Consider the following 25,254-nt stretch of genomic DNA (forward strand, 5'->3'; position numbering starts at 1 on the left):
TGTTAGGGCTTCCCTCCACATGTCCATGCACACACACTTACCAGATATATCAGGCCTCGTGTTGTTGTATGCATCCACGGAGCCTCCCCACCCGGGAACTCCTCTAATGCAGGGACCCTTTGCTTTTACCTTTAATCTCCAGCACTGTCATGGCTCAGTACATAAGAGACCAATAATTAATGCAGATTGAATCCACCTTGTCACATTAAAGAGGCTGTATTTTCACCCTCAGTGAATGAGACCAGAAGTCTAGACATTTGACTTTGCCTGCTCACCCGTGGACAGAGATGAGGTATTTCAGAGATAATGTGTGTTAGGGGTTTTGAATCTGGAAGGCAAGGTGGTAACAACTTTTGGGGCTGTTAATTTTTGACGGATCACCAATCTGTTAATTCGCAAGCCTTGTATTGATTCCGTATGACGTGCCTGAGCCTGTGCTAGACGCTGCGGATGATGACACAGAAGCAAGTGAGAATCACCTTGCCCCTTTCCTGGACACACATTGGATTCTTAATCCCATGTATTGAATTGGAGGTGTAAGGCATTCCAATGTTAAAAACACTGTCTATGTAATGTGGGGAGGGAAAGCAGGGCAAGGAATCAAGACGTAAGAAATTAAATATCTCACAGGACATAGTAAATAAATAAGTGGCCAAAGAGTGAAAACTCTGACAAGATTTCAGCTCTCTAAGCGGGAGAAATCCATTAGGCTGCGGTGACATGTGGAAGACAGATTAAATTCTGAGTACAGGACATTCTGGTAAGTGGGACAGGCTGGGGAGGGCTACTCAAGGATGATGGAGAGGGAGGGGTTTATATAAGGAGCAACGGGTAGATTAGGGTAGAAAAATAAGTGAGACGGTTTTGTGGACGTCTCTTTTGAGTACATAGGCAGTGGTATGTGAAGAGCATCTCTGTCTTAGGTTGTTATTTGTCAAAACAAGACGCTGAGCTTTCCCTTTTGAGTTACCCTTTCCTTATATTTCATATTCAGGTAAGGTACATATTTGGGTTGCCTTAGCTAATGAGGAAATTCAGGCTCTGAAAAACAGTGTTTGATCATCTTGGAAAAGAGTTACGCAGACAAATGGATGTTTTAAAGCTTGGCTGCTTTAATATTTACTTCTAAAAATCTCTGGAGAATTAGATCCATGCTTGAATAGTAGCTGGTCCAGGGGAGGGCCCATCTCTTTATCATTTCTATGTAAATTATCCGATTTGTGCTTCTTGAGGACTGATAAACTTACCTGGTTTTTTTTTTTTTTCTTTTTAATTTTAGGGCAAATTGCCATATAAAATAATCATATGCTTGGGTCACTTCTCCACCATCTGCATTTATATAATTAGGGGATAACAATTAATATTAACTTTATCTTAATCAGAACAAATTCAGGATGCTGAAACCAATCATTTGCTAGCTTCTCAAATCATATCTGAGGTGGGTTTTGGATTGTCTACTCCCATGGGTTTTCTAGACCATCAATGTATTTCTTTTTTTTTTAATGTTTTTATTTATTTTTGAGACAGAGAGAGAGCATGAACGGGGGAGGGGCAGAGAGAGAGGGAGACACAGAATCCGAAGCAGGCTCCAGGCTCTGAGCAGTCAGCACAGAGCCTGACGCGGGGCTCGGACTCACGGACTGTGGGATCATGACCTGAGCCGAAGTCGGACGCTTAACTGACTGAGCCACCCAGGCACCCCGATGTATTTCTTTTCATATTTATCAAATATGTAGCAGAAAGTTAACTTTCATCCTGATAGTAAACGCTTTGGGCTTGTATTTTCCAATTTTTATTTAGTAAAAAATTCAGTGTGCTCAGGGATAATAGATGAGGTATCTTCAACTACTGTGTATGTGCCATTGATGGCTACCATGGGTCCTGGGTCTGATGAGACTTGTTTCAGCCTTCCCCCCCCCCCCCCACCTATACTGGACCTCCACGCACCCCCTGTTTCCATCACTCCCAGGTATAGTCCTCTCACAATGACCTCAGGCCCCCTCAAATCCTCCCCAGGAAGTGTCCAGTAAGCCTACCTTTCCTCAAAGCTGTGCGCGCCACATTTGTTCTTTTCCTTACTACTACCCTCCGCGCAGAAGAATCAGTTTCTTGCAGTGCTCGCTGGGAGTTGTACACCTGAGTTGCCCACCTCTGCAATGAACTGTACCTTTGGGGGAAGCGTTCCCACCTGGGACTGGCTTGCTTCTGAGGGCGCCCGTCTGCATTTGGAGATGTCACTTTCTGAGTGGCTTGTTGATAACTTTGGATATTAACTAAACTTGGAACATGTGTGGAGCTAAAGTAACATTTCTTTCTCTTCATTCTTAAAATTACCTTTTTAGAAGTGATTCAGAAACTAGTAGTTTGGTCACGTGGTGGTCTTAGGCTGTGCCTGCATACATCCTCTGCAATATGACATTTGATATGCACAATCTTCACATTTGAATGCAAAAACGAAAGATTGGCCATGAGCTTAAAATTCATATTTTTAGGCAATCATGTTCCTATCTAAATACATCAAATCGAATTGTGGGAAATTGGCTTACAGAATAGTACCTTTACTACTAAGTGGAAGAAGTCTCCTATAAATTCATTTTCAGTAAATTTACATAGTGTCATCATCTTCACAGGAAAAAAGATAAATGTTTTAACTTTCGTCTTCAAATTCAGTTTCTGTCTAGCTTTTAACTTTTTGTAACTTTGGCAATCACCAAAATATACTTAAGTTTCCAAATTGACATTAAACTTTCTTTGGCTTTATCTCTAAAAAAGCTGATACAAATAATTTTAAAAAATTAAAGCAACAAAGACAAAAAAGAATAAAGCCAAATAAGAAAAAATGCAAAAAAAAAAAAAAGAAATTAACCTCAACGCCAGAAAAGCATGGAGTTTACCTACATCGTCATGCTTATCTGTGTCATGACTTGAGAACATATAACTTTAGGTATGAGTGTTGAAATCTAAATTTTTAAGTGAGTTTACAGTCTTTTGAGAATTACAATAATTCCTATCTTAAGCCTTGTGGGATTTTGTTTTGTTTTGGGGGGGAAGAGTATTAGCCCACTAAAAATATTAGAACACTGCATACATTTCTAATTAAATAAAGATTCAGTTTGACTTTGAGAATATTATGATACCCCTTGGCCTAGGAGAAACACACTATGGTTTCTGAAACACGCGTATTGGAATCATGGGTTGCACATTGAAAAAACTCCAATTGCCAACAGCTATAGTTATTCCAGCCTCTGGGATAGTTGCCAGTTTTCATGACCAACATTTCAAACATTCCTCAAACATTCCTCCAACATTTCAAACCAATTCACCAAGAACCTAACACATCCCTCCCAAAGAAACTTTCTGGTCAAAGTTGAGTCATTAAAAATGGAAGCTGGCCCCCAAAGATTTGTTTAATACTGTGTATTTCCTGGCTGTGCTTCGCAAGGTAAAGTGGGTCTGAGAAGTGATGCTTGGGCTCTAGTTTAAATCTCATGGAGAAGCCCTTGCGCCCATCGCCTTCTCTGGCCTCCACGCACCTGCACACTCCCTTCTGATATCCCCATCATCGTGAGAACATCTTTCACGCGTTTGGGACTTTGTAATCGACCAGTCACTTTTATATGGTAAATGCCATCGCATCTTGATAACTAGAAGGGAAGTAGGACAGATTTTTTTTTTTTCTGTTCCTTCCCTATACAGTTAAAAACAAGTCCCAAAGAAGTTTACTGACTCTACAAGGCCACACTGCTATTAGGCAGCAAAGGTGGTTTTGATGGCTAGTCCTTGTTTCTGATAACAAGTCCATTTTTCTCCAATAGAGCAATGATTCAAGTCTCATCAAGGCATCAAGGCATGGCTACCCTAATGTTTCTACAGAGCCTTAGGGATCCCCTCCTCCACATGTCATTCACACGCATTTATCAAACACATGGGCCTTGTGTTGTTTGTATGCATGCGTGGGACTTCCCCACGTGGGAGTCACCTACTACAGAGACCCTGTGCTTTTCTTTAATCTCCAGCAGTGTCATTGCTCAGTACAGATTTGAGCCAACAATTAATGTAGCTTGAATCCAACTTGTCACACGGAAGAGGCTGTATTTTCATCATCCATGAATGAGGCTTTGGTCTAGGTATTTGACCTTGCCTGCTCAGCTGTGGACAGAGATGAGGTGTTTTGGAGATAACGCATGCTAGGGTTCACGGATCTGGAAGGCAAGGTGGTAACAAGCTTTTTTGGACTGAGCGTGGGGAAAAGTTTAGGAAGGCTGAATCCTTATGCTTGAGGTGATGGTGGAGTTTCCACATAGAAAATATATTTTAAACCAGTGCTGTCTAAAATAGAAAGCAAGCCATATATATATAATTTAAACTTTTCCAGTAGCCACCTTTTTTAAAAAGTGAAAAGGAATAGGTAAAATTAATTTTAATAATAATATTTTACTCTAAGCCAATAGATCCAAAATATGATCATTTCAACATAAAGTCAATATGGGAAAAATTAATAAGACATATTTTGCATTCTTTTCTAAAACTAAGCCTTTGAAATCCAGTGTGTATTATATATACTTACAGCATATTTAAATCCATATGCTAAATTTTCCACGGTTAAAGCTAAATGTAGTTAGCCCTACCAAAACAAGAGTATATAAATTATGCTTTATCATGGTTCAGTCTTTAACTTTTAATTAAAATTAAATTAGAAGTCCGATTCTTTAAGTCACCTTAGCCACATTTCAATGGCTCGTAGCCACATGGGGCTAGTGGCTGGACACCAAGACGTCAGTATTTGTGGGGTTATGTCAGAATTCTTTCTTGCTCCTCTCCACATGCTGAAGTAGGAACCCTGCCTTACAGAGGGTATGGTTTAAATTTTAGGTTATACATTTTAAACAGCCATTTTAAGGTGGCGATCCAGGCTGTAAGGACTTATCCAGACCTCAGCCAGTTGTTGTTTTATTAGTTGTTTCATGAACAAAAGAAAAAAAGAGGAAACGTGTGCTCCGTGCAGTGACCGCTGCTTTATGCAAATTGAACCACTCAGGTCCTAGCGCCTTGTAGCTCCTGGGTGAGCAAGTAATGGATGAATGAAAAAACCAACATGGAACATGAACAATGAGTACACATTTTCTTTTATGGTGTGGTTACAAATGCTTTTCAAGTTCTGCAAAAGAAAGCCTTGGTCTCATTTTCCAACAATCACCTGACTAAAATTCCTTGGAAAAAGAAAATATTGAAGATTCAGCTGGAATCTAAGAGGAACTCTGAGCCCGTTCTCCAAAGCCGAGTTAATAACGGGGTTTTTCTACTTGCTGCTCATATACCCTGAGAAGGGATTGCCAAGCTGGGGAGTGATGTTTACTGCTTACTCTTTTTCCAGTGTTAAGAAAGCTTAGTGACATTTTCTCTCTCGGTGTCTTTATTCCCCAGGTGGCTTAAATTCTCTGGTGCCGCCGAGTGTGATGTGAAAGCAATCGATGGGTCTTTGCTGATTTCCTCTTCATGTACTCAGTGGCAATACAAACCCATTACGAAGTATTCTTCCTCCTTTCCATTTTACTTTTTCATTTCCCGATCTGCAAAATTTCAAGTTCCTAATCCAAATTCTAAGGAGCCTAGGACCTTGACATGCCCAGATAACAGAAATCTAGTAACACTTTTTAAAAAGTAAAAAGCGGTAGATAAAATTAGTTTTAACAGAAATCTGGGCGTGTCAAGGTCTTAGTCCCTCTAGGAATTGGATTAGGGACTTGAAAATTTGCCGATCGGGAAATGAATGCAGAAAATTTGCATTAACGATGTTTATTTTCAAGGGACTTTTAACCTGGTATGCAAGATTCTGACATGTTCATATTTTATTCTACAATCTATATCTTAAAGGCAAATTTATGGCGCAATACATTTGACATATCACTTATGCTCTCCCAAACACATATTCAGTGAGAACCTTTACAAATGAGTTCCATAAAATGACGCACTTGGCTTCCCAGAGGGGATGTTGCCCAGGAGACTGTGGTCCCAGGTGTGAGCTGAATATTACAGGGAGATTTTCAGGATAGGCCTTTCTTTAGGCTCAGGCAGATAGAGAAGAAGAGTGACCTTTGATGGTGAAGGAATACTTATTCTATTGTAGCTCCATACTTTAGTCCCTGGGGTAGAGGATTAGCCAGCAAACAAACATCTTCTACTCTTAGGCCAGCTCAATGTATAGAAAGACAGGGACTGAAATCACACGGGCTGCCCTGCTCCTCTGGGTGCACTCGGTTCTTTGTTGTAGATCAGGATGTCGTATTCGAATATTCACTGTATTCTACAGGATTGAGCCAGGCCCTGCCTTAGTGCTGTCGGTGTCACAGTGAACGAAATAGGTGCCCGCCCCAAACTTACGTTCCAGGAGGGGAAGCAGGCAGTAAAACACACAAACAATATGCAATCTAATTTCAAAGCGATTGAGTGGAGAAGGTGACAGAACCTGTTGTTTTATGGAGGACAATGAGGGTAGGTCTCTCTGAGGAGGAGACATTGGAGCAGGGACCTGAATGGCATGAGGGAGCATGTATTCCAGGCAGAGGGTTTAGTAAGTGCAAAGGCCCTGAGATGGGAGTAGGAGATGAGATTAAAAAGGGGCCAGATCACGTGGCGTCTATACGGCCGGGCTGCACAGGCTTTTGACTTGGATTCTGAGAATGACAGGAAGCCAGTGCAGCATTTATACTTTAATTTCTTCTTAACCTTGTTTGGGTCAGGAACTTCTTTGGCAGTCTGGTGAAATCTGTAGAAGGTTTCATAGAATGTTTTCAAATGCACAAAGGAAAATCCAGGGGATGTCAGAGAAACCAATTTATGGCAATATAAAGACCAAAATCCCCTATAAACAACCCACCTGCTCTGATTTATATTTTCAAAGGGTTTGTCTGAATGTTGTAGGGAGAGTGGACTGCAGAGACCGAGTATGGAAGCACCAGGACCAATGGGCTGGGAGCCAAGCTGCTTCCATTTATTCTATGGGGCACTGGTCTCTAAAGTAGGGTGTGCAACATAGTCTTTTTGAGCACGGGAAGAAAAATGCGTACCTCCCATTTATATTTAATCTCCTCTCATTCTTTTTAGTTTCTATAGTGAATGCATATTTTATAATATCCTAATGTATTAGGACATCAGTAAACTTATATAATTCATGAATAAACCTACTTATATCGGAGATGCATGTTCAAAAGTATTTACGTGCATTGGACCAATCACATTTGATGATCGTGATGTAGAGAGAGTTACTCTGTAAGAAACTAAAAGAAAAAAAAAAAAAGCCATACTGGTTTAGCCCACATTCCATCTCAGAGGCCATTCTGTGGGAGAGCATGAATTCTTGCCATGATTCAACCTTGCTAAATGTCAAGTCCTGTTTCTCAAGCATCCTTAGCTCTCCTTAAGAGCCCTTGGATGGCTATAAATCCATTTACACCTGATTAGACCTACTATCACCTCTGAGGGAAGCACGTCTCCTGGGGCTAATTTCCAGATAGGAAAAGTAGATCTTGATATTCCCCCTGCAATTCAGGGGGTTCTGACCGAGTCCTCACTTGTGGCCCCGTGAGCTGTGCAGGCCCTGGCACGCTCCCTCGTCCATCCGGTTTGTAGGCCGCCTTCATCCACATACTCCTTCAGACCTGGGTCCTCGTGTTTTAAGCCTCTCTCCATCTTCCTGTCTCATAGAGACCCCTCCCGAACATTTGTGATCGCTATTGAGTTGCAGTGAGCTGAGTGGTGGGCATTAGTGCAGGTGCCATACCAGATAGCGTTGGCAAGGGCGTGCCATTTTCTGCTTTCTGCCCCGAACTAGTACCTGGAGTGGAGCAGGGGGAGAAAGAGAGTGAAAGAGAGGGCAGGATGAAGGAGATAAGCTGATTTTGCATGAGGTCTGCTCCAGTTACAACTGAACGACCCTTTTTTCTTTTTTCCTTCCCTCCTTACTTTCTTTCTCCTTTCCTCCTTCCCTCTGGCCCCTTTCTCTTCCTTTCTGCCTGTCTTTTAGAAAGAAAGCTATTCTTTTACAAAGAAAGAAAGCCAAGCTTTTTATGAAATGCACAGAAATCTTTAGGTAGGCTGTTCGGATGAAAACTAATGCATCGTGGATTATATAGATGGTTTGCTCCCTGCCCCGCCGCCCCAACCCCGAGATCAAGCAGTGGGTGCTGGTGTGCAGGGAGGTGTAATCTTGACCATGCCAAGTACTGACAGAGGGTTTTCACGGCTGTCTTTCAAGTAGACATTGGTTTACAGAAGCCGATATGGAACCCAGAAATGAGGCCAGCCTAACCCCGCTATTTCTGAGCCCTAAATAAAGAAGTCTTATTCCCGATTCTTGAAACGTTTTTTTGCTCCTCTGATTTCTGAACTCTGCCCTGTATCAGGCACTGCTCCTTCACTTGGTTGAGTTCTTTCTTGGTTATTTTTAAATTTCGCATTATTGAGCATTTGCAGAAATGGCAGCTTGTAGGTAAATGAATCAGACGCTGGAAAAATAGCTTGATGAGACACAATAAAATAACTTGGGTAAACTATCAGGGCACAAAGGGACTTGTTCTGGGTGCAAGCAGGAAACTGTGTTAGGTGATACAATTCAAAGCCAAGTCAAACTATCTGCAGTTTCTGTCTGAACACGGGCAAAAGGGACACTGAAAAGCTACTGGATAGGATAGTTGGTTTGTGCCAGAATTAATTAAAAGTCGACATTATTTTCTAGGAAGTGAATAGATCCTTCATATCATTTGTCAAAATAAAAGGAAACCAAACTATTTTTAAAAATTCACCAAGAGGAAAACCAAACAGTTTGAAATAATAATTTTTAAAAAAAAAAATACCCAAAGACATCCATTTGAACCTCCTTTTCTCTCTGTCCTTCCTGTGTCCTTCAAAATGTGGTTGCTTATGATGGATGGGTCAGTTCGATTGTGGGATTGATTTTGGGGACTGGAAGTCTCTGCTTGGTGCTGTAGAATGTCATGGGATTTCCAGATGCCTTGTTGCATTTGGGGTGTGTTTGTTTCCCCTGGGTGCCAGGAAACCCCAATTTTACTTGCATTTGAGGGTCTTGGGGGTGGAGGGCATTGTGAATCTCTAACACCTTTGGTGCCTCGTTCTGTTTGTTTGTTTCTGCCAGATTTCCTTGAAGTAACAGAGCCTGGTTGGTAATCAATCACATTAAGTGAATGATGCCAACACACCTCTCAAAGAGGGCACACCTCTCCCCAACTAAGGTCTCCAATTTCCCCTTCAGCATTTCACTCGTTCAGGGTAGATCTAGAGAACACGCCACTTTTCTGGTGAATTTTCCATCGATATACAGAGAAAATATTTAGAACTGAAATACACACTTTCCAATATTTCTTTCCAATATTTAGGTTGCCCAGAGTGATTCCAGGCTCAGCTGTCTGGAGCCTGAGCTCTGAAAGTTTTGGGTGACAGCCGTTAGACAGCTTCTGAGAACACAGGTAAACGTGGGAGGAAGAGAAGTTGAAATTGATTGAATACTTACCTCGTGTCAGGCTTCAGGATATGTGTCTTATATTTGACAACATATTTAAACCTCACAACAAACATGGGAAGCTCAGCCCCATTTGACAGAGAAGGACACTGAGGCATAGGGTCTGTAATTAACTCAGCTTCCAGGTGTGTTAACCCCAAAGTTGACTTGATAGCCCCATTCTGCTACCTTCTCTTCAGCAGGTGCAATTTTCTAAAATTTCGGCTTTAAGGATTCAGAAGGTGAACTTTTAACACTGCTCAGTGATTCTTTTTTTTTTTTTTTCTGGTTTCCAAAACCGAATGGGTTTCCTCCTGTGCTTCTAGCCCTCCTTCATGTCCTCTTGGTTCCCTTTAAAAGAAATGCCTGTGTTTCTCATTCCTCTTCTCTATGGGTCTTATAGAGCAGTGGCTCACTGGGGCATCGATTTAATGAAATAAAATTTTCAATCATGTTTGGTTCAATTCTAGGTGATACAAATAAAGAATCGTGAACACTTTGTAGTCCGGTATAAAGGGAAGGAGAAAGGTGAAAGAAGAAAAGTGGGTCAAGTATAGTACCTGGGCAATGTCTCCTTAAGCGCTGCCTAGTGAAGGTCTAGCTGTTAAAAATAGAGATATAATGGAGCAGCCATAGGACTACTTGGGCACCCGTGTGTGTATCCTGAAGTTGTGGGTTTGGCAATTTGTAATATTTACCAGTGACGTCAACATCGAGTGTGCTGGGCGCTGTTCTAATTAACATATAATACATATGTGTATTAAGTTATGCTCTTCAAACACTTTGAGGTCCGTGCTGTTATTATCTCTAGAAAGACAGAGGCGCAGGCAAGTTTCTTAACTTGCCCCAAGTTAGACAGTTAGGGGCAGCATTGAAAGCTGAACCCTGGAAGGTTGACCTCAGAGCTCATGACCACTGTGCTAACCTACCTGTCAGTTATGAGGGCTCGGTAACTCTCATGATTTCATCGTGTGGTAAAGATTATTTCTTCTTCTTCTTCTTCTTCTTCTTCTTCTTCTTCTTCTTCTTTTTTAATGTTTTATTTATTTTTGAGAGAGAGAGAGAGAGAGAGAGCATGAGCAGGGGAGGGGCAGAGAGAGAAAGAGAGAGGGAGAGGGAGAGGGAGAGGGAGAGGGAGAGGGAGAGGGAGAGGGAGACACAGAATCCAAAGCAGGCTCCAGGCTCTGAGCTGTCAGCACAGAGCCCGATGCAGGGCTCGAACCCACGGACCGTGAGATCATGACCTGAGCCGAAGTCAGACGCTTCACCGACTGAGCCACCCAGGTCCCCAAGATTATTTTTCTTCGTAATCAGAACCAGCCCACCATACAGTTGGAAGGGTAAATATTTGCCATGTTTGGTGACAGACGTTGATGGGTTAAAAGAAAAGGTCTAGGGAAAAATCGTGTCTTTCTCTTGCATATCCCTCCATCTGTATTTACTGTGCGGAAAGGTCACTTGAGCACAAGAGCTCGAATTTCGTACTTATAAGCAGCTTCACTGTGGCTAAAACCTTGCTCTACAAATTGGCTTTAAAAATATTTTGTAATACTCTGTATCTCTCTCTACTATGAAAGCTCTGGAACCATTAAGTTATGGCCTTCTTAAATAGGACTTTGTGACTGTATTTTACATAAATGGCAGGAATCGTCAAGGGATTTCTGTTTTACTCTCAAACTGTAGCCCTTTCTCCTGACTGTCCATCCACTCCCATTTACTGGAAGGCACAGTGGTTCTGGGAGACCTGAGCTGTTTGCCTTGTCAGTCAGGTCCCTGGCTCCAGTTTGTGGTAGGAGGGAAGAGGAGGGAGAAAGCTAAAAAGGCTGAAATGGTAAATTACTGTAGGTACTGGAGAAAAATAGAATTAGAAGCATTTGCGGTTCGGACGAAAATAGCGCATTTCCTTTCTGCTTGGACAGTGGGGGTCAAAGTGCTCCAGGGAATAGAAAATAAATAAAAATTGATCCCTCACCAGTTGAAGGAAATGCTCTGACTCTGTGAACTGAAATGACAGCTCCAGATTAGAGGATCCTGTGAGACCACTTTTGAAGGTTAAAAACAACAACAGCAACAGCAACAACACCACACCAGGAGACTAAAGAAAACGTGACACAGCGCATTAGGCAATGTAGTCTTTCGAGAATGATTTCTACGGTCCTTCCTCAAGATGGTGGCTAGAGAGCAGAACCTGATCAGGTATGTGGCCATTTTGTTCCCGTTGTTGACCATGGTCGTTCCGTCTCTTCTTGCAGGTGAGAAGCCTTATAAGTGCTCATGGGAAGGGTGTGAATGGCGTTTTGCACGAAGCGATGAGCTCACGAGGCACTACAGGAAACACACAGGTGCAAAGCCCTTTAAATGCAACCACTGCGACAGGTAAAGAAACGAGGAAGCTTCCGGGATGGGGAGGGGAGAAGGTGAGGCGGGTTCGGGGTGGACTGCCCATATGCTTCTGGGGTTATCCCAAGCCTCTGTCCCAGAGACTCAGGCCTGGGAATGCCTTTTACTTGGCCACTGAGAAAACCGAGGAGATAAGGGTGCCTTTCAGGGTAAAATCAAGCGATGATATGGACTCGTGGTCCGGTAACATGGGTAATTAGCGAATGCCAGCTTTGGGCCAGGAATCATGTTCGTCACTGAATGGCAATAAGACACAGTTCCTACCCTCAAGGAGATGATGTGGCAGATGATTTTACTGTAATATGAAAAGTAATAAGCTAGAGAATGGTCACCTGTAGCTGCTCCTTCTGATCTTTTTATTAGCATCAATACCAGTTTTCCTCATGCTTAATAACATGAAAGAATAGAAAGCCTGCTGAACGGAAGGAAGGCTACTCATAAGGCTCTCCTCTGAAGCGTTAGTAGACATGAATTTACCGGAGAGAGTCCCCATTCTTTGGGGGCCTGAATCACTCATTCTCCTTTGAAAATAGGGACTAAAGTCTAAAAGATGGCGAGGCTTTGAGAACTTATCCTATAATTCAGTTTCAAACCTTCAGCATTTGATAGTGGAAGAAAGAGCACGTAGCAACAGATACTTCACAAGTAATAGTATCTGACAGCCTTGGCATTATCAACCAATAAACCCCAAAATGGAGACTCTGCAGGCCAAGGTGAAGGCAGGATTAGGTTTAGACATAATCAAATAATGGGCTTGCATCTGAGCATGTTATCCTTCTAATCCTATTTCTGTGTTTAAAAGGAAGCTTAAGAAAATTAACCATCTTTTTAATGCAATACTAAAGGTCTCAGTTATGATGAGAAAAATGCTCCTAATACGATAAAAGCCCTGAAAGCCTCAGGGTTCCCCAGCCCGCAGGATGTCCGTAGAGGCCTGGCTCTCCGTGGGAGGAAATGCGATCGCTTTCACATCCTGCCTCCCCGCGCCTGTGCTGGCACCTCCCCGCACCAGGCCTTCCTCTGGAGTCGTGTGTGTGTGTGTGTGTGTGTGTGTGTGTGTATGTGTGTGTTTGTGTGTGTGCGCGCGCGCGCGTGTTTTTGGAGAGCAGAGCAGTAGCAGCCAGGTCTCATGGGTGGCCGGTTGGCTTGGTGCTCCTTTAAGATGCTTGTAAAGGAGCATTCATGTTTTTCCTCCTTTTTTTCCTTCTTCCTGAAGAGGCTATTTTCCTCTTATCTTCATTCTTTAAGCACTAACTAAAGCCCCCATGCCTCCTGGAGCCCAGAGATAACCTCCCACCCCACGGCCGGCCGAGGAAGTCCACTTTACGAAGCTATTGTCCTTCATTCCCTTGGAGTTCTTTTCTGCTCCCCAAGAACAGAACCTGATTTTTAATTTCTATCCCTTACCGCCAAGGCCTCCTGAATTTATGTGCATCGGCTGCTTTTCTACAGATTATACTTCAGTAATGTTTCTCACTTGACATCTTCCCTCAACTGCCATCTCGAGTTCATTTCTCTCTAGTCCTGGCTGCTAATAAAGAAGCTGCATAGCGTGTGGCTCTTTGCCCACAGTTCTCTGAGGGAGAGGATTATATCAACTGGGATGAAGATGAATCCTCTGTGAGCTGTCCAAGTGTGGTGGTAGCAGGCATACACAAAAGACGCCCATCCCTGAAGAGTGGTGTGGCCGTGGCTCAGATTGTGCACTGTGGACTGCATTCATCCTTAGAAATGGATGAACAATTCTTATTGGGAAATGGCCAGAGTTAGTATTCCTCTCTTCAGATCAACTGACTTCTTAAGAAATTTACAACTGTCCAGCAGTCGACATGCTAGGACTAACTCTGACCGTTTGTATGATTTCTGTGGAGAGATAACTTCAAGCCCACTGGGTATTTCAGTGAAGGAGATGTCAGAGATGGGTAATTTGGTTAGTCTTTTGCTTTATTTTCTTCTCCAAAATATATGCTTTCTGGAGCTAGAAATTCACTGGGCAGATGGTACAAGTTCTGTGACACAGTATTTGGGGGAGATTGCGATTTGGGAGAGGTCTGGGTCAAAGTCCCGTGGCATTGGCCAATAGTGCATTCTCAACAATGTCCGGAATAAGGGGTTGGATTCTCATTTAGTGTCTCACGACAGGCAGCACCTTATGTGTCAATGGTGGCGATTGTGCTAAGAATAGAGCAGGTCTGGGAGGTGGCATTGGGGGATTGGAGTGGTCCCAAAGCAGATGAAAGGCAAGCCTGGTATGACTGGGGAGCAGGCATTCCTAAAGGACTTTTACCTTCAGAAAAGAGGGCATCTGTAGCCCTTAGCAGGACTGTGAGTCCCGCTGGTACCACAGCGTGGATAAATGTAAGAAACCTCCCTCTTGCTTCTTGTAATTTGAGAAAGCAGACCACTCCATAGGCTAAGCTTGGAATGGGGCTTCCTGTCTGCAAAGCGTGTACCAAGTCTAATTTAGACTTTTATTTTGCCGATTGGGGAAGTTGAAAAAATAAATGAGTTTTTCTTTGTGTATTTGCTTTGCTTACATTTAAAATTACCAGATGCCACAAAAATGTCTGCATCTCTGGCTTTGTCCGGAAAAATCAGAAGATCCGGTCACGCTGGGCTCGCATTCCCGTGTGGCCAGAATTCTCTGGAGCTAAACAGTCGTCACTACGCATTCTTGGTGGCCACGTGCTCACTACTCTCTCACCGTTCCCACCACACCCCGTGTCTCCCAGTGTGAAGCCAGACCACCAGTTGCCATGCATTCTCGCTTGCTCCGTTGTCTCCTCTTAGAGGAGAGCGGGATTGCTTCATAGCCATGCCTTATCACAAGTACAATCAGATAGTCAGTCCTTGTTCCATTGCACCTGTTCACTTTATCTGCCAGGCCCCTGAAGACTTTGGGTTTTGTGACCTCTGGCTTTAGGTGTGGGTTGGGGGAGAAAGCCGTGAGCCTCTGCCACTTCCTTGCCATCAGACTGAACAGGATAGCCCGTGGAGTGACCACTTGCTAGAGGGATGAGTCTTGTGTCTCAGTCCATGCGGCATGAGGCCGCTGGTGCTGGTAAACAGGGCTCTGTTTCCATGAGCCGTGATATATAGGCCATTGTTCTGCCAAGTCAGCATAGTTATAACTCGGGGAGACTGCTATCAGGACAGTACCTTCGAGATCCTGGGCAGTGGAGAGGAAACATTGTGATCTTTGCGTCAGCCCACTTATAGGTGGTAACAAATACCAACCCATCTCTAGCCCCTTTGGTGCCTTAGAGGGTTGCCGTTGACTTCATGCCCTCATGACTTTACTGTGCCTTTTTCATAAGCAGGCAAAATGACAATAGTGGTTTGACTAATCCTCTGTAATGAACAAATTTCAATCATTAAGGACCTTCTTATTTAAGGTCATCTGACTGCTGTATAGTCATAAATACCCTCTGGGGGTATATTACCCTTAGAATCATTTGATTCTGCATTTCTAGATGGTGAGTTTATGCATTACCTTTTTCTATTCCTATGTGGCTCTCCGTAAGTATAAATTAATAAATATAAATTAATCACGACTAAGTATCTTGCTGGTATATTGAATTTAAATACAACCCCAATGGTGAGGGACCTCGTCTGAATTCTAAGCACCATACACTTACAAGAATTTGCACAAATAATGAGGCTGGTTCGATTCAGGAAGAGTGCAGTTACATTTCATATCATGTGAAAGACTTGGTTTGTTTTTTCACTTTTCTTTTTCCCTGAAAGATCTCGAAGCGTAAAGATAGATGCTTGCGCATATATCGCTGGATGCCCAGCACATAGTGGTAGGCAGTTGGTAAAGGCAGAATAAAAATCTGAACGTGTGCATCACCAAGGGGTTTCTTCAGATGAAGCTCTGTATCAAGATTACCATTTTCCCTTAGGTTCTCAGGATATAGAAAGGAAAGAGGTTCCGTCCACAGGCCAAGACCTGTCTTTTACCGCCACCATCTCCAATCCCCGTGTTCCTCTTTCAGACAGCCAGCGTTTTCCTGGTGCCTGCTTTACTGCTTTCTCACAGGTGCTCACCACTCAGGCCTGACCGCATGCGCTTCTGGATTCATTTTCTAGTTGCTGCCATTGCCAATTGCCACAAATTTAGTATCATCTTTATTTAACTTTATAAGTGCATTTTCTTATAGGCACCCTCTTATGGGTAACCTTCCGTGGGTTAGAAGGTGACACTGGGCTACAACCAAGCTGTCAGCAGGGCTGCATTTTTTTGCTAGAAGCTCTGGGGAGACTTCATCTCCTCATCTTTTCCAGCTTCTGGGGGTGGCCCATATTTCTTCCCTACTCACTCGTCCCCTCCTCATCCAAGCTGTTGAGTTCTTGTCCGCTGCCATCTCTCTGTCTTCTCTTTCAATTCCCTCTTGCATTTTTGAAGATATCCGGGATGGCATTGGCCCTACCCAGATAATCCGGAATAATCTCCCTATTTTAGAATCAGCTGATCAGCAAATTAATTCCATCCACAATCTCAATTCCCCTTTGCCACATAACCTACCATGTTTACAGTTTCTAGGGATTCAGTGTAGACATTTGGTGGGGGGCAAACCCATTCCTCTTCTTGCTACAAACTCCTCAAATTGACAGCTCAGCTTTTCCTTCTTCTCAGTCTAAACAGCAGGTGTGGCTAGAGCACGGGCTCTGGAGTCACACTACTTGGGTTCAAATTTTGGCTTTGCCTCCTTCTGATGACTGTCTCAGCTGGTGGAGGAGATAAGAATGGCGTCTTCTTTATAGAGTCCTTATTGAGGATGTTAACTTTTTAAAAAATGCCTACAAAAAGAACTTCCCAACTTAGATCCTCTTTCCCTAGGCTGTTGGGATGAAAGAAGGAAGGAAGGAGGGAGGGAAGAAGGGAGGACGGGAGGGAGGGAGGGAGGGAGGGAGGGAGGGAAGAAAGAGAACAGGCAGGCAGTGGTCAACACTGAGTATGCCCTCAGGATAAGACAAAGTCATGGAAGTTAACTGCTGAATTCCCTGTAGGCTGTATTGCTAATCTGTATACCAGTAACATCAAGCACTTACTTTTAAAGAATATTTATCCCTATTTTATAGTAAGTTAAATCCCCTTTAGATGGCACTCTAAGGGATTATCCAAATATCTCGCTCATATTAAATTAGGGCTTGACATATGTGGGTGTGATTAGGATTAGAATTAGAATTATTATTATTCAATACATTATCGGATTCGATTATTTTCTACTGCACTTTTCCCATTTTTACATGTTTTCCATTTTAGCCTTTGTTCTGTTTTGCTTCATTTCCTTGGGGTTATATCCTGCATGTGTACCTATTTAAGAAATCAACACAGAGTGGGTAGAGTGGGTTCACTCAACACAGGAGGTAGGGTGGGTTTTTTGTTTGTTTGTTTGTTTGTTTGTTTGTTTGTTCGAAGAATGAACAAACACTGGGAAATCCTGCCCCAAACAGGAAATCTTGCTAACCTGATCAGGGCAGCTTGCTAACATCCTAACAAGAATGTTGGACTGTGAGCATGTTTTGGGCCTCAGGAGAGCCTGGGAATATTCTCACAGGTAAGAGAGTGGCCAGTTTCAAGAGAAGAATCCAGAGGGAGAGCACACACTCAGAACTCAGAATGATTGCTGTCTTGGGTGCTGACTGTACTGAGATTCTAGCCAGAACCTTAGATTGATCGTAGGCTGCAGGCATATGGAAATGCCCACTCTGTTAGGTAGATGATACAGAAACCTGACTCAGACTGGTGTTAGCTTCTAAGGGGATTTTGTAGCTCAACTGACTAAGAAGACAAAAGTTAGATTGGTCTTTAGGTTTGGCTGGATCCAGGGTCTCAGATGTGGTCATCAGGACTCTTTCTCTCTCTTTCTCTTCTCCTGCCCATTTTTCCCCGTTGACTTCATTCTTAAGCAGGCTGTTTCCCACGTGGCCAAATGGACACCAGCAGCTCCAGCTTCAATCTTAGTAGCTCAGCAGCCCGAGTGGGAAAAGAGCTTCTGTCTTCCAATTGTTTCAGCAAGCGTTCCAGGACTGGCTCTCATGACTCTTCGTGGGTCACGTGACTGTCGGCCCACTGTGGCTGTAGCTTTAGCCTTAGGAGGAGGGTCAGCCCCGTACTCCTGGGAGTGCAGAAGCGTGGCTAGCCAAGAGAAGATAAAGTTGCTGGGACCAGAGGAAAGGGGGAGGAGTGAAGATGACCACGGTGCCGGATCTGAGCCTGAGGAGGGCACTCAGTGGTGGACCTCAGGCAACAAGAAACCGGGCATTCGAAAGAGTGGGCATTTGAAAGAGTGGGCTTGCCGATCTACCTAGGTTCTAATCCCAAGTCTGCCGCTCGCTAGCTACAGGACCCTTGCCTCAGTTTCCTTACCACACACACACACACACAAGAGGTGTGAACACTTACCATGGAAGGTTGCTGAGAATGTTACTGGATAATACTGGGGAAATACCAAGCACATGCCTGCGTGTTTTCTCATTCTCAATAAATGTGAGCTCACTTCTCCGTTCTTGTTCTTGACTTACTATGTAATAGAGTGTCTGTACAGACCCGTAGGTATCACAGGCAGCATTTCTGTGCTTTCGCTGTAAAGCTCAAGACTAAAATCTGGGCGTCGAACTGTTAGAGTTCCACCATTCAATGACACAAGCTAATCACTTTCTGCTGTACTACGGGCAGCATACGGGCATGTCCCATGTTTCCGAAGCACTTTCTCGTTAGTTTCTTCTTTAATAATGACAACTATGATAATAGTTAACATTCATTGACATCTTCCTATGTGCCAGTTAATATTCTAAGCACTTTACATAGATCATCTCATTTAATCCCCCAAACCAACCTGTGAGGTAAGTACTATAATTATCGCCATTTTACTGAGGAAGAATTAAGGCCCAGAGAGGTTAACATGCTCAGAGTCACTCACACAAAGAGTAGAAGAGCTGGGATTTGAACCCACGCAGTCTGACCTCGAGCTCACCTTCCCTACACACTGCCTTATTTCTCGATACGTATGTACCGCGTCCCTTTAAGGTAGGGCTAATCGTTTTCTAAGGGGTGCTGGAAGTTGGGTTTGTTACCTGGACCCCTCTTATATCCTTGTTGTTGTTTGTATTTCCTAGGTGTTTTTCCAGGTCTGACCATCTTGCCCTCCATATGAAGAGACATATCTAAAAACCCTAAAGGCCAGAGTTGCCATGGCGTCGGCCGTCGTCTAAAGGAAATGCCGTGAGGCAGGGGGCTGGACTTCAGGCGGGGAGCCATTGCCTCGCAGAAGAAAGTTCTCACGTATAAACCTCTGTGTACACACGCACACACACACACACACACACACACACACAGACACGCACTCACATAGACCCACACACACGCACTGTCATGCACTCAGCTATATTTAAAATATATACGTCTATTCTTTATGCCTTGCCCTTGCCAGATGGTGGAAGACGAAGAAGAAGGAAACCAGGTGAACTCAGCAAGGCAGACTGGCTGCTTACTTCAGCACTATTGGAATTACTTCCCGCTGTTGCCAATGGAAATCAAAGAAAATGGATGTGACGTCTCTGCAGGTGGACGGCAGTAAGAGGGGCTTATTTAACTTGCTTCTCAGTGCAACTTGATAGGAGAACACAACGTCTTAAAGTTGCATATGTGTAGCACTGATGTTTCTTTTTAAATAGTTGGGGGAAAATGACCTAGAAAACCAAATTGCAGTTTGGTAGCCAAAATTAACTCTTGGTTTATTTGTCCTTTGTGTGTGAAAAGTCCTACTATTCCGTGCGTCCGACTTCCTCACAGAACTGTTGATCGGTTTTGGTTCTTCTTAGTACTATTGAGATCTTTCGAGTCAATACCAACGGCCTTAGCGGCGGCAGACTCTGGAATAACACCTTACACCTTTCTGGCCTGCATTTCTCTAGACTTCACTCTCAAGGGAGGAGTTTTCTTTTCTTACTTTTTGACTCTTGCACACCATATGCACTAGGGATTCTGGAAACTTCTAGCATGACTGCAAAGTGGCCAAGAGAATAAAGTCCTTGATGATAAATCACAGTATATCCCTTGAGCCTCACCTTATTGCCAGTGCTAGATTTTTTCTTTTTAATCTCTCTGTTTTTGCTAACGAAAACTTGAAAAAGCTTATTTGGAAGCTTAAATGTTTTATCTTTTCTCCATGGACTAAACCTCTCCAGGACTCTCTCGGCACCTGGATGTCCAGCTCTCGAAGCAGCCAATCAGATGGGACATCACAGTTCTCTCATCCCCCTTGAGGCATCATGACCTCAGCTCATAGTGACCAAGCCCGTGCTGTGTGTCATTGCCACCTTAGAACCACTTTCAGCATAGATGTCGCTAGTCTCAAAGGGCAGCTGCATATTTAACCTAACTCTGGGTTCTGACCTGACAAAAAGCCAAAAATATCACTCTTTCCAGGAGTGGGGAGAACTGAGGATGCCTCCCGAGTCTAGTGGCTTCAGAAAACATCATCCTATCTTCCTCTCTCATACCCACTGAGCTCATATTCCCCCACTTGTTAAAACACACAATTCGAAATGCCATTGTGGGAACGAAGGGTGGACATTTAAGGAAAGGGTTGAGAAGTTTCTCTCATGGTCTGTCTGAAAGGAGAGACATATTTCTAATTCTTTTTGGCTAGACCCCCCCATGACTCGTGACCTAGAGCACCCAGGATCAACAGAGGCCTCACACGTACTCTGCAAGCTGACTCCAAGGGGGCATACATTCCTCATTTTCAGCCCACACACATCCAATATCGGTCTCTATCTACCCGCATTCTTAGCTAGCTGGCCCTGGCCTCAACTCCAAAGACTGCCTTTAGGACCATTAAATGGCCTATGCAAGCAAGCGGGGTGGTTATTAGGACAGATTGTATATTTTGTATATTCTGGGACCATCCCTTCAAGACACGTCTAAAAAAAAAAAAACAAAAATGGCGTTTGGTCCGCACATGGTTGCTGCTCCCTCATACCAGCTGGCTCCCCTTCTGCCCTCCTTTGACTGTTTGACTCATTGACTGTTAAAATGCCGCCCCATATCTATTTGGGATGCAACACTGAAGTCTTTAAAAGGAAATAATAATCTAAGCAACACAAATACATTTCTGACAGCAACCTTCAAGATCCTTGGCATTTGGTTTCTCAGCTTTCTGCAACCTTTGATTTCACTGAGATGTTGAAACTATTCGTCTAAGGGTAAAGGAGCCTCCTTATCACAAATGCTATAACTGCCAGTTGGACACTTGGGCGTTCTGAGGTCTGGCCCTTAAAGTTTTCTTTCTCTTTTTCATTTTTTTCCGATGTAGACCAAAAACAAAACAACAGCAACAACAGCAACAACAACAAAAACCAACAACAGCAACAACAACAACAACAACAAAGAAAAGAAAAAGAAAAACCACCCTAAAACACACACACACACACACACATAAAATAAAATCTGCCCATTTGCCGGAGGCAATTCTGTATATGTTAGTTGGAGGGTATTTAAAAAAAAAAAATCAGTTTTATTCCAAAGATTTAAAACTAGACATGACTTAGAAACATTTTCTGGAGCACTGCTTGCTGACAATCTTCTAGTTCTCTACTGCATTTGAGTGCATTTTGTGGCCAGTCCATCAGGGCGTATCATGGGATTCTATTTGAATGTGTGGTGCATCCTTTCTGGATGAAGGATGTGTGAGGGACCCTTAAACCTCAGCTGTATTAAACTGTAGCGCCTCCAGTCAGTGCACTAGATGAAACTTTAGACACCCCAGATTTTGTTGGTTCGTTGATTTCCCTTTCTATAGCAGCCTCCAGCATGAATGCACGCACAGACCAGTGATGGCATTAGCCGTGGCTGCCACGATTTACAAATGTTCTCTCCCCTGCTGGAGCTGCTCTTGCCTCTCGAAATGCTATTATTAAGGGTTTATAATACTGAATTTAATTTTTGAACTGACCAATGCAAGGCTCTATTAAAAAGAAAGTTTAAAAAAAAAAGAACGCAAAAGAGTAATCATTGCTTGTTTGCTCCCTGGTGTCATCTGTGGTCTTGAAAAGTTCTCATTTGAATGTGGCGGAACAAAGGCCCTTTTGGTCCTCATCAGTGTCTGAAATGTTCAGTAATTCCTCTCTCTTTTGTATCAGTGAGGTCCTTTGTAATCTGCTCCTGACCTTGGTCGGAGCAGGGCGCGCTGAACCACGATGGTGAGGCTTACTTGCTTCAGAGTCCTTTGTGGGCTGTGAGAATTGGCCTGAAATTCGGTGGGTGCTAAGTGTATGGCTTTGACACTGTTCTTCTCTAGCCTGGTTGACACCTGTGATCGGTGACCTAGCCACAAAAGCGAGGGTAACACCCCATCATTTTGGAAACGGCTTCGTGATAAAATGTCCATCGTCTCTGAAATGGCAGAGATGGTTGGTAAGAGCCTGTGAGCGGGAGCAGGCTTTCCAGGAAATAACCATCTGAAGATGCTTTGCCCCCCAAGAGGACAGGTTATTTAAAACCGTGCTTTAATGGACATTTAAAACACATTACACCGCTTTCTCATTTAAATCGTTACCTCCTGACATTCCCGGGGATCCCAAATTTGGAAGGAAAAACCTGGCATGGTGTTTCCTGCGGTTGTCCTCTCGAGCACATTTTATCCAGGGTTCAGAGCTTGATGTTCAGAGGAAGAGTGTTTCTAAGCCATTGACCATTTCCTTTCTTTCAAGTTGTGCTTCTGAATCCTCCTGCCGCATGGCTGTGAGTCAAAGATGTGGAAACGTGAAATTACCATGCTTCTCCTAGCTACTGGCCTCCTGCCCCACTAACAGTTAATTGGCCCAGCCTAAAGCCTGGTGGTGATGAGTCCTATGTCCAGAAAAAGAAATGTTCAGATTCCATGACAAAGCTGCATTTTATAAAAATATCGGAAGCCCCAAAATGAACTCATGCTGGCCATTTCCTCCTCCTCTCTGTGTGCTTTCCCTTGCAAAGCCCTTCAGACACCCCATCTCCTCCCTTCCTGCACCTCTTGTGCCCTTTTTACATCTTCGATTGCCTGATTATAACAGGGTAAAAAGACAGCCAACCTCACGCATGATTAGCAGAACTGATTCCTATCTTAAAAAAAAAAAAAAAAAAATCTTCTTTGAATCCAGAAGCCCGAGAAGATTTTTTTAAGGACTTTCCTTTGGGATAAGCTTCCAGATTAGCCATGTCTATTTGCATCAAAAGGGGAAATAAATGGGACTTTCAGGGCAGCTCACCTAGTGCATTCAGAACATTCCGCCCATAGCCCCCATGCCTGAATTGTATGGCAAAGTCAAAAGGAATGAACTCAAATGGCAAGAACAACCACCTCTAGTGATCAGTTTCATTGGTTCAAAATGATTTCCGCCATGGAAGTCGCTTCATAAAATATAAACTACAGTGCAGAGTACTTTTGTCTTCTCTTTTGCACAAGTTGGTTTTAGGAGAAGGAAGAAGGTAGGGAAAGGCAGAGAGATGCGACGTATTTAACTGCAAAAATCAGGTTTGTCGTTTCTTTCTTTTTAAAAGATCTCATGAGGGCCAGCGTTTCTGGCCATAATTTTGCACCCAGATCTTTGCCAAAGTGAAAATTCGTCAAGCAGAGCCTGTTTGAAATGTACATGTGGAAGCTTTCCCTGGCATCTTCCGGAAGTGGCCACCTGCCAAGTGTTGGGGGCGGGGGGTGGTCGTGGGAGGGTAGGGGCTGGAGGAGAGAATTCGAATTCTGAGTTTGGGTTAAATTTCGGTAAACATGGTGATCTCTCAGTTTGGAAACTAGAGGGGCTGGCCTGAGCATACACCAATGCCTCTTTGACGGCCTCCTTTCCTCAGTGAGGATCTTCGGGAATACTTGAGACGGAATAACAAAAATGCGTCCAAGGAAACAAAAACTGCTTGTAACCATGAGATCCCCTGACTAATGGCCTGAGGCTTCAGGGTTTTCTCTTGCTTTTAACACTCTTAACCCCCCCTCTGTTGGTTCCTGATAAATAGATCCCGGAAAAGGGGGGAAGAATAAAGCTGCAATTCACTTTTCTTCTGTGCGCCCTTCCAATATAGTACTGTATTCTTCAGGTGTTTTGCATTTACGTTTTTAAGTCCTCGGGAAACAGGTATCAAAAATGGAGAGCGAAATCCTAGGCGGTCACTTCACTAATATCCCCAACCAGATACTCTTTTCAAACAGGGCTCCCCCTCTCAGCGGTCATGAGGGAAGGGTGATACGTTCTTTGTTGGGGACTGTTTATACAATTTTTTTCAACTGTAAGCTTTGGAATCGTAAACTGCTTTGACTCCAGCTTCTGTCTACTGCCATAAAACGGACCCCACGTCAGAATAATGAGGGTGGTATGTGTGCCCACGCCTAGACAGGCGTGCAGATGTACCTATTGTACCTTCGCAGAAGGAAAACAGGCTACTGACGTTTAAGAGGAGTAGCCACCAGTGCCTAATATCTTTTGGGGGGGACGGATGCTTATAATGCCAGTATATTGAAACCACACTGGGAGCTCCACGTGGAGGGGAGGGGCGGCGGGTGGGGAGAGGGGACATTTTAATCCTAGGCCTTGGGACCGGAGGCAGAATGATTTCTGCAAATCCAGGTTCCGAAAGGCTTTGGGGCTCATTGGCTGGTTCTCAACCGTTTTCTTTCCTTTCCTTTTCTTTTTTCTTTCTTTCTTTCTTTCTTGCTTTCTTGCTTTCTTGCTTTCTTTTTTTTCCAGCATGCATTTCCTATCTAAACCCAGACCTGATTTAATTTCCTTATCTTTCACTTCTGCTTCATTCCAGGGAGGAAAAATACACCTATTATGGCCAAGATCTCCTTGCTAACACAGAGGCAAAAATAAATGTTGAATGTTTTTGCAGCCTGCCCTTCCTTTCCATGAATCGCCCCAAACTCCTTCTCTCTCATCACCCTGTCCCCAGACCCAGCACACAACTTCCCGACCACCACCACTTTTCTTTCAAATCTCTATTATCCTCTTAACAGTTGCTTGAAGAAATTTATTTTTGCACTATACATTTTCTTTTTGCCAGATGTGTCTAACAAGTGTGTTAGGAGAGACCTACTCCCAGCCCCCTCCCCTCCCCCGCCTCCCCCCAGGTCACATTCTCTCAGGCCTTCTCTGGTATTTATAATATATCACAGAAGTACCCAGTCTTATAGCCCTCGGTTATGCCTTTTTTTGACATTTTATTTTTTTTAAGCTTTTTATATATATATATAAATATATTACTTTGTCAAGTTTTTTTGCTGTACAAAAGTCTTAAGATTTAAAACTATTATTTGTATTATATGATGGTGGTATGTTAATGT

The 25,254-nt window shown here is 43.4% G+C and overlaps 1 protein-coding gene across 1 annotated transcript in view; it reads left to right on the forward strand.

Moving 5' to 3' along the window:
* The window catches only part of KLF7 (KLF transcription factor 7), a 91,450-nt gene extending 66,398 nt beyond the window's left edge, over positions 1 to 25,052 (forward strand). The window contains exons 3-4 of the mRNA XM_047870729.1: positions 11,767 to 11,890; positions 19,040 to 25,052. Of these exons, the coding sequence (XP_047726685.1) occupies positions 11,767 to 11,890; positions 19,040 to 19,091 (176 nt within the window). The 3' untranslated portion in view covers positions 19,092 to 25,052. The remainder of the gene's footprint in view (positions 1 to 11,766; positions 11,891 to 19,039) is intronic.
* The last annotated feature ends 202 nt before the right edge of the window (positions 25,053 to 25,254 follow it).

Source organism: Prionailurus viverrinus, chromosome C1, assembly GCF_022837055.1.
Source record: "Prionailurus viverrinus isolate Anna chromosome C1, UM_Priviv_1.0, whole genome shotgun sequence".
NCBI lineage: Eukaryota > Metazoa > Chordata > Mammalia > Carnivora > Felidae > Prionailurus > Prionailurus viverrinus.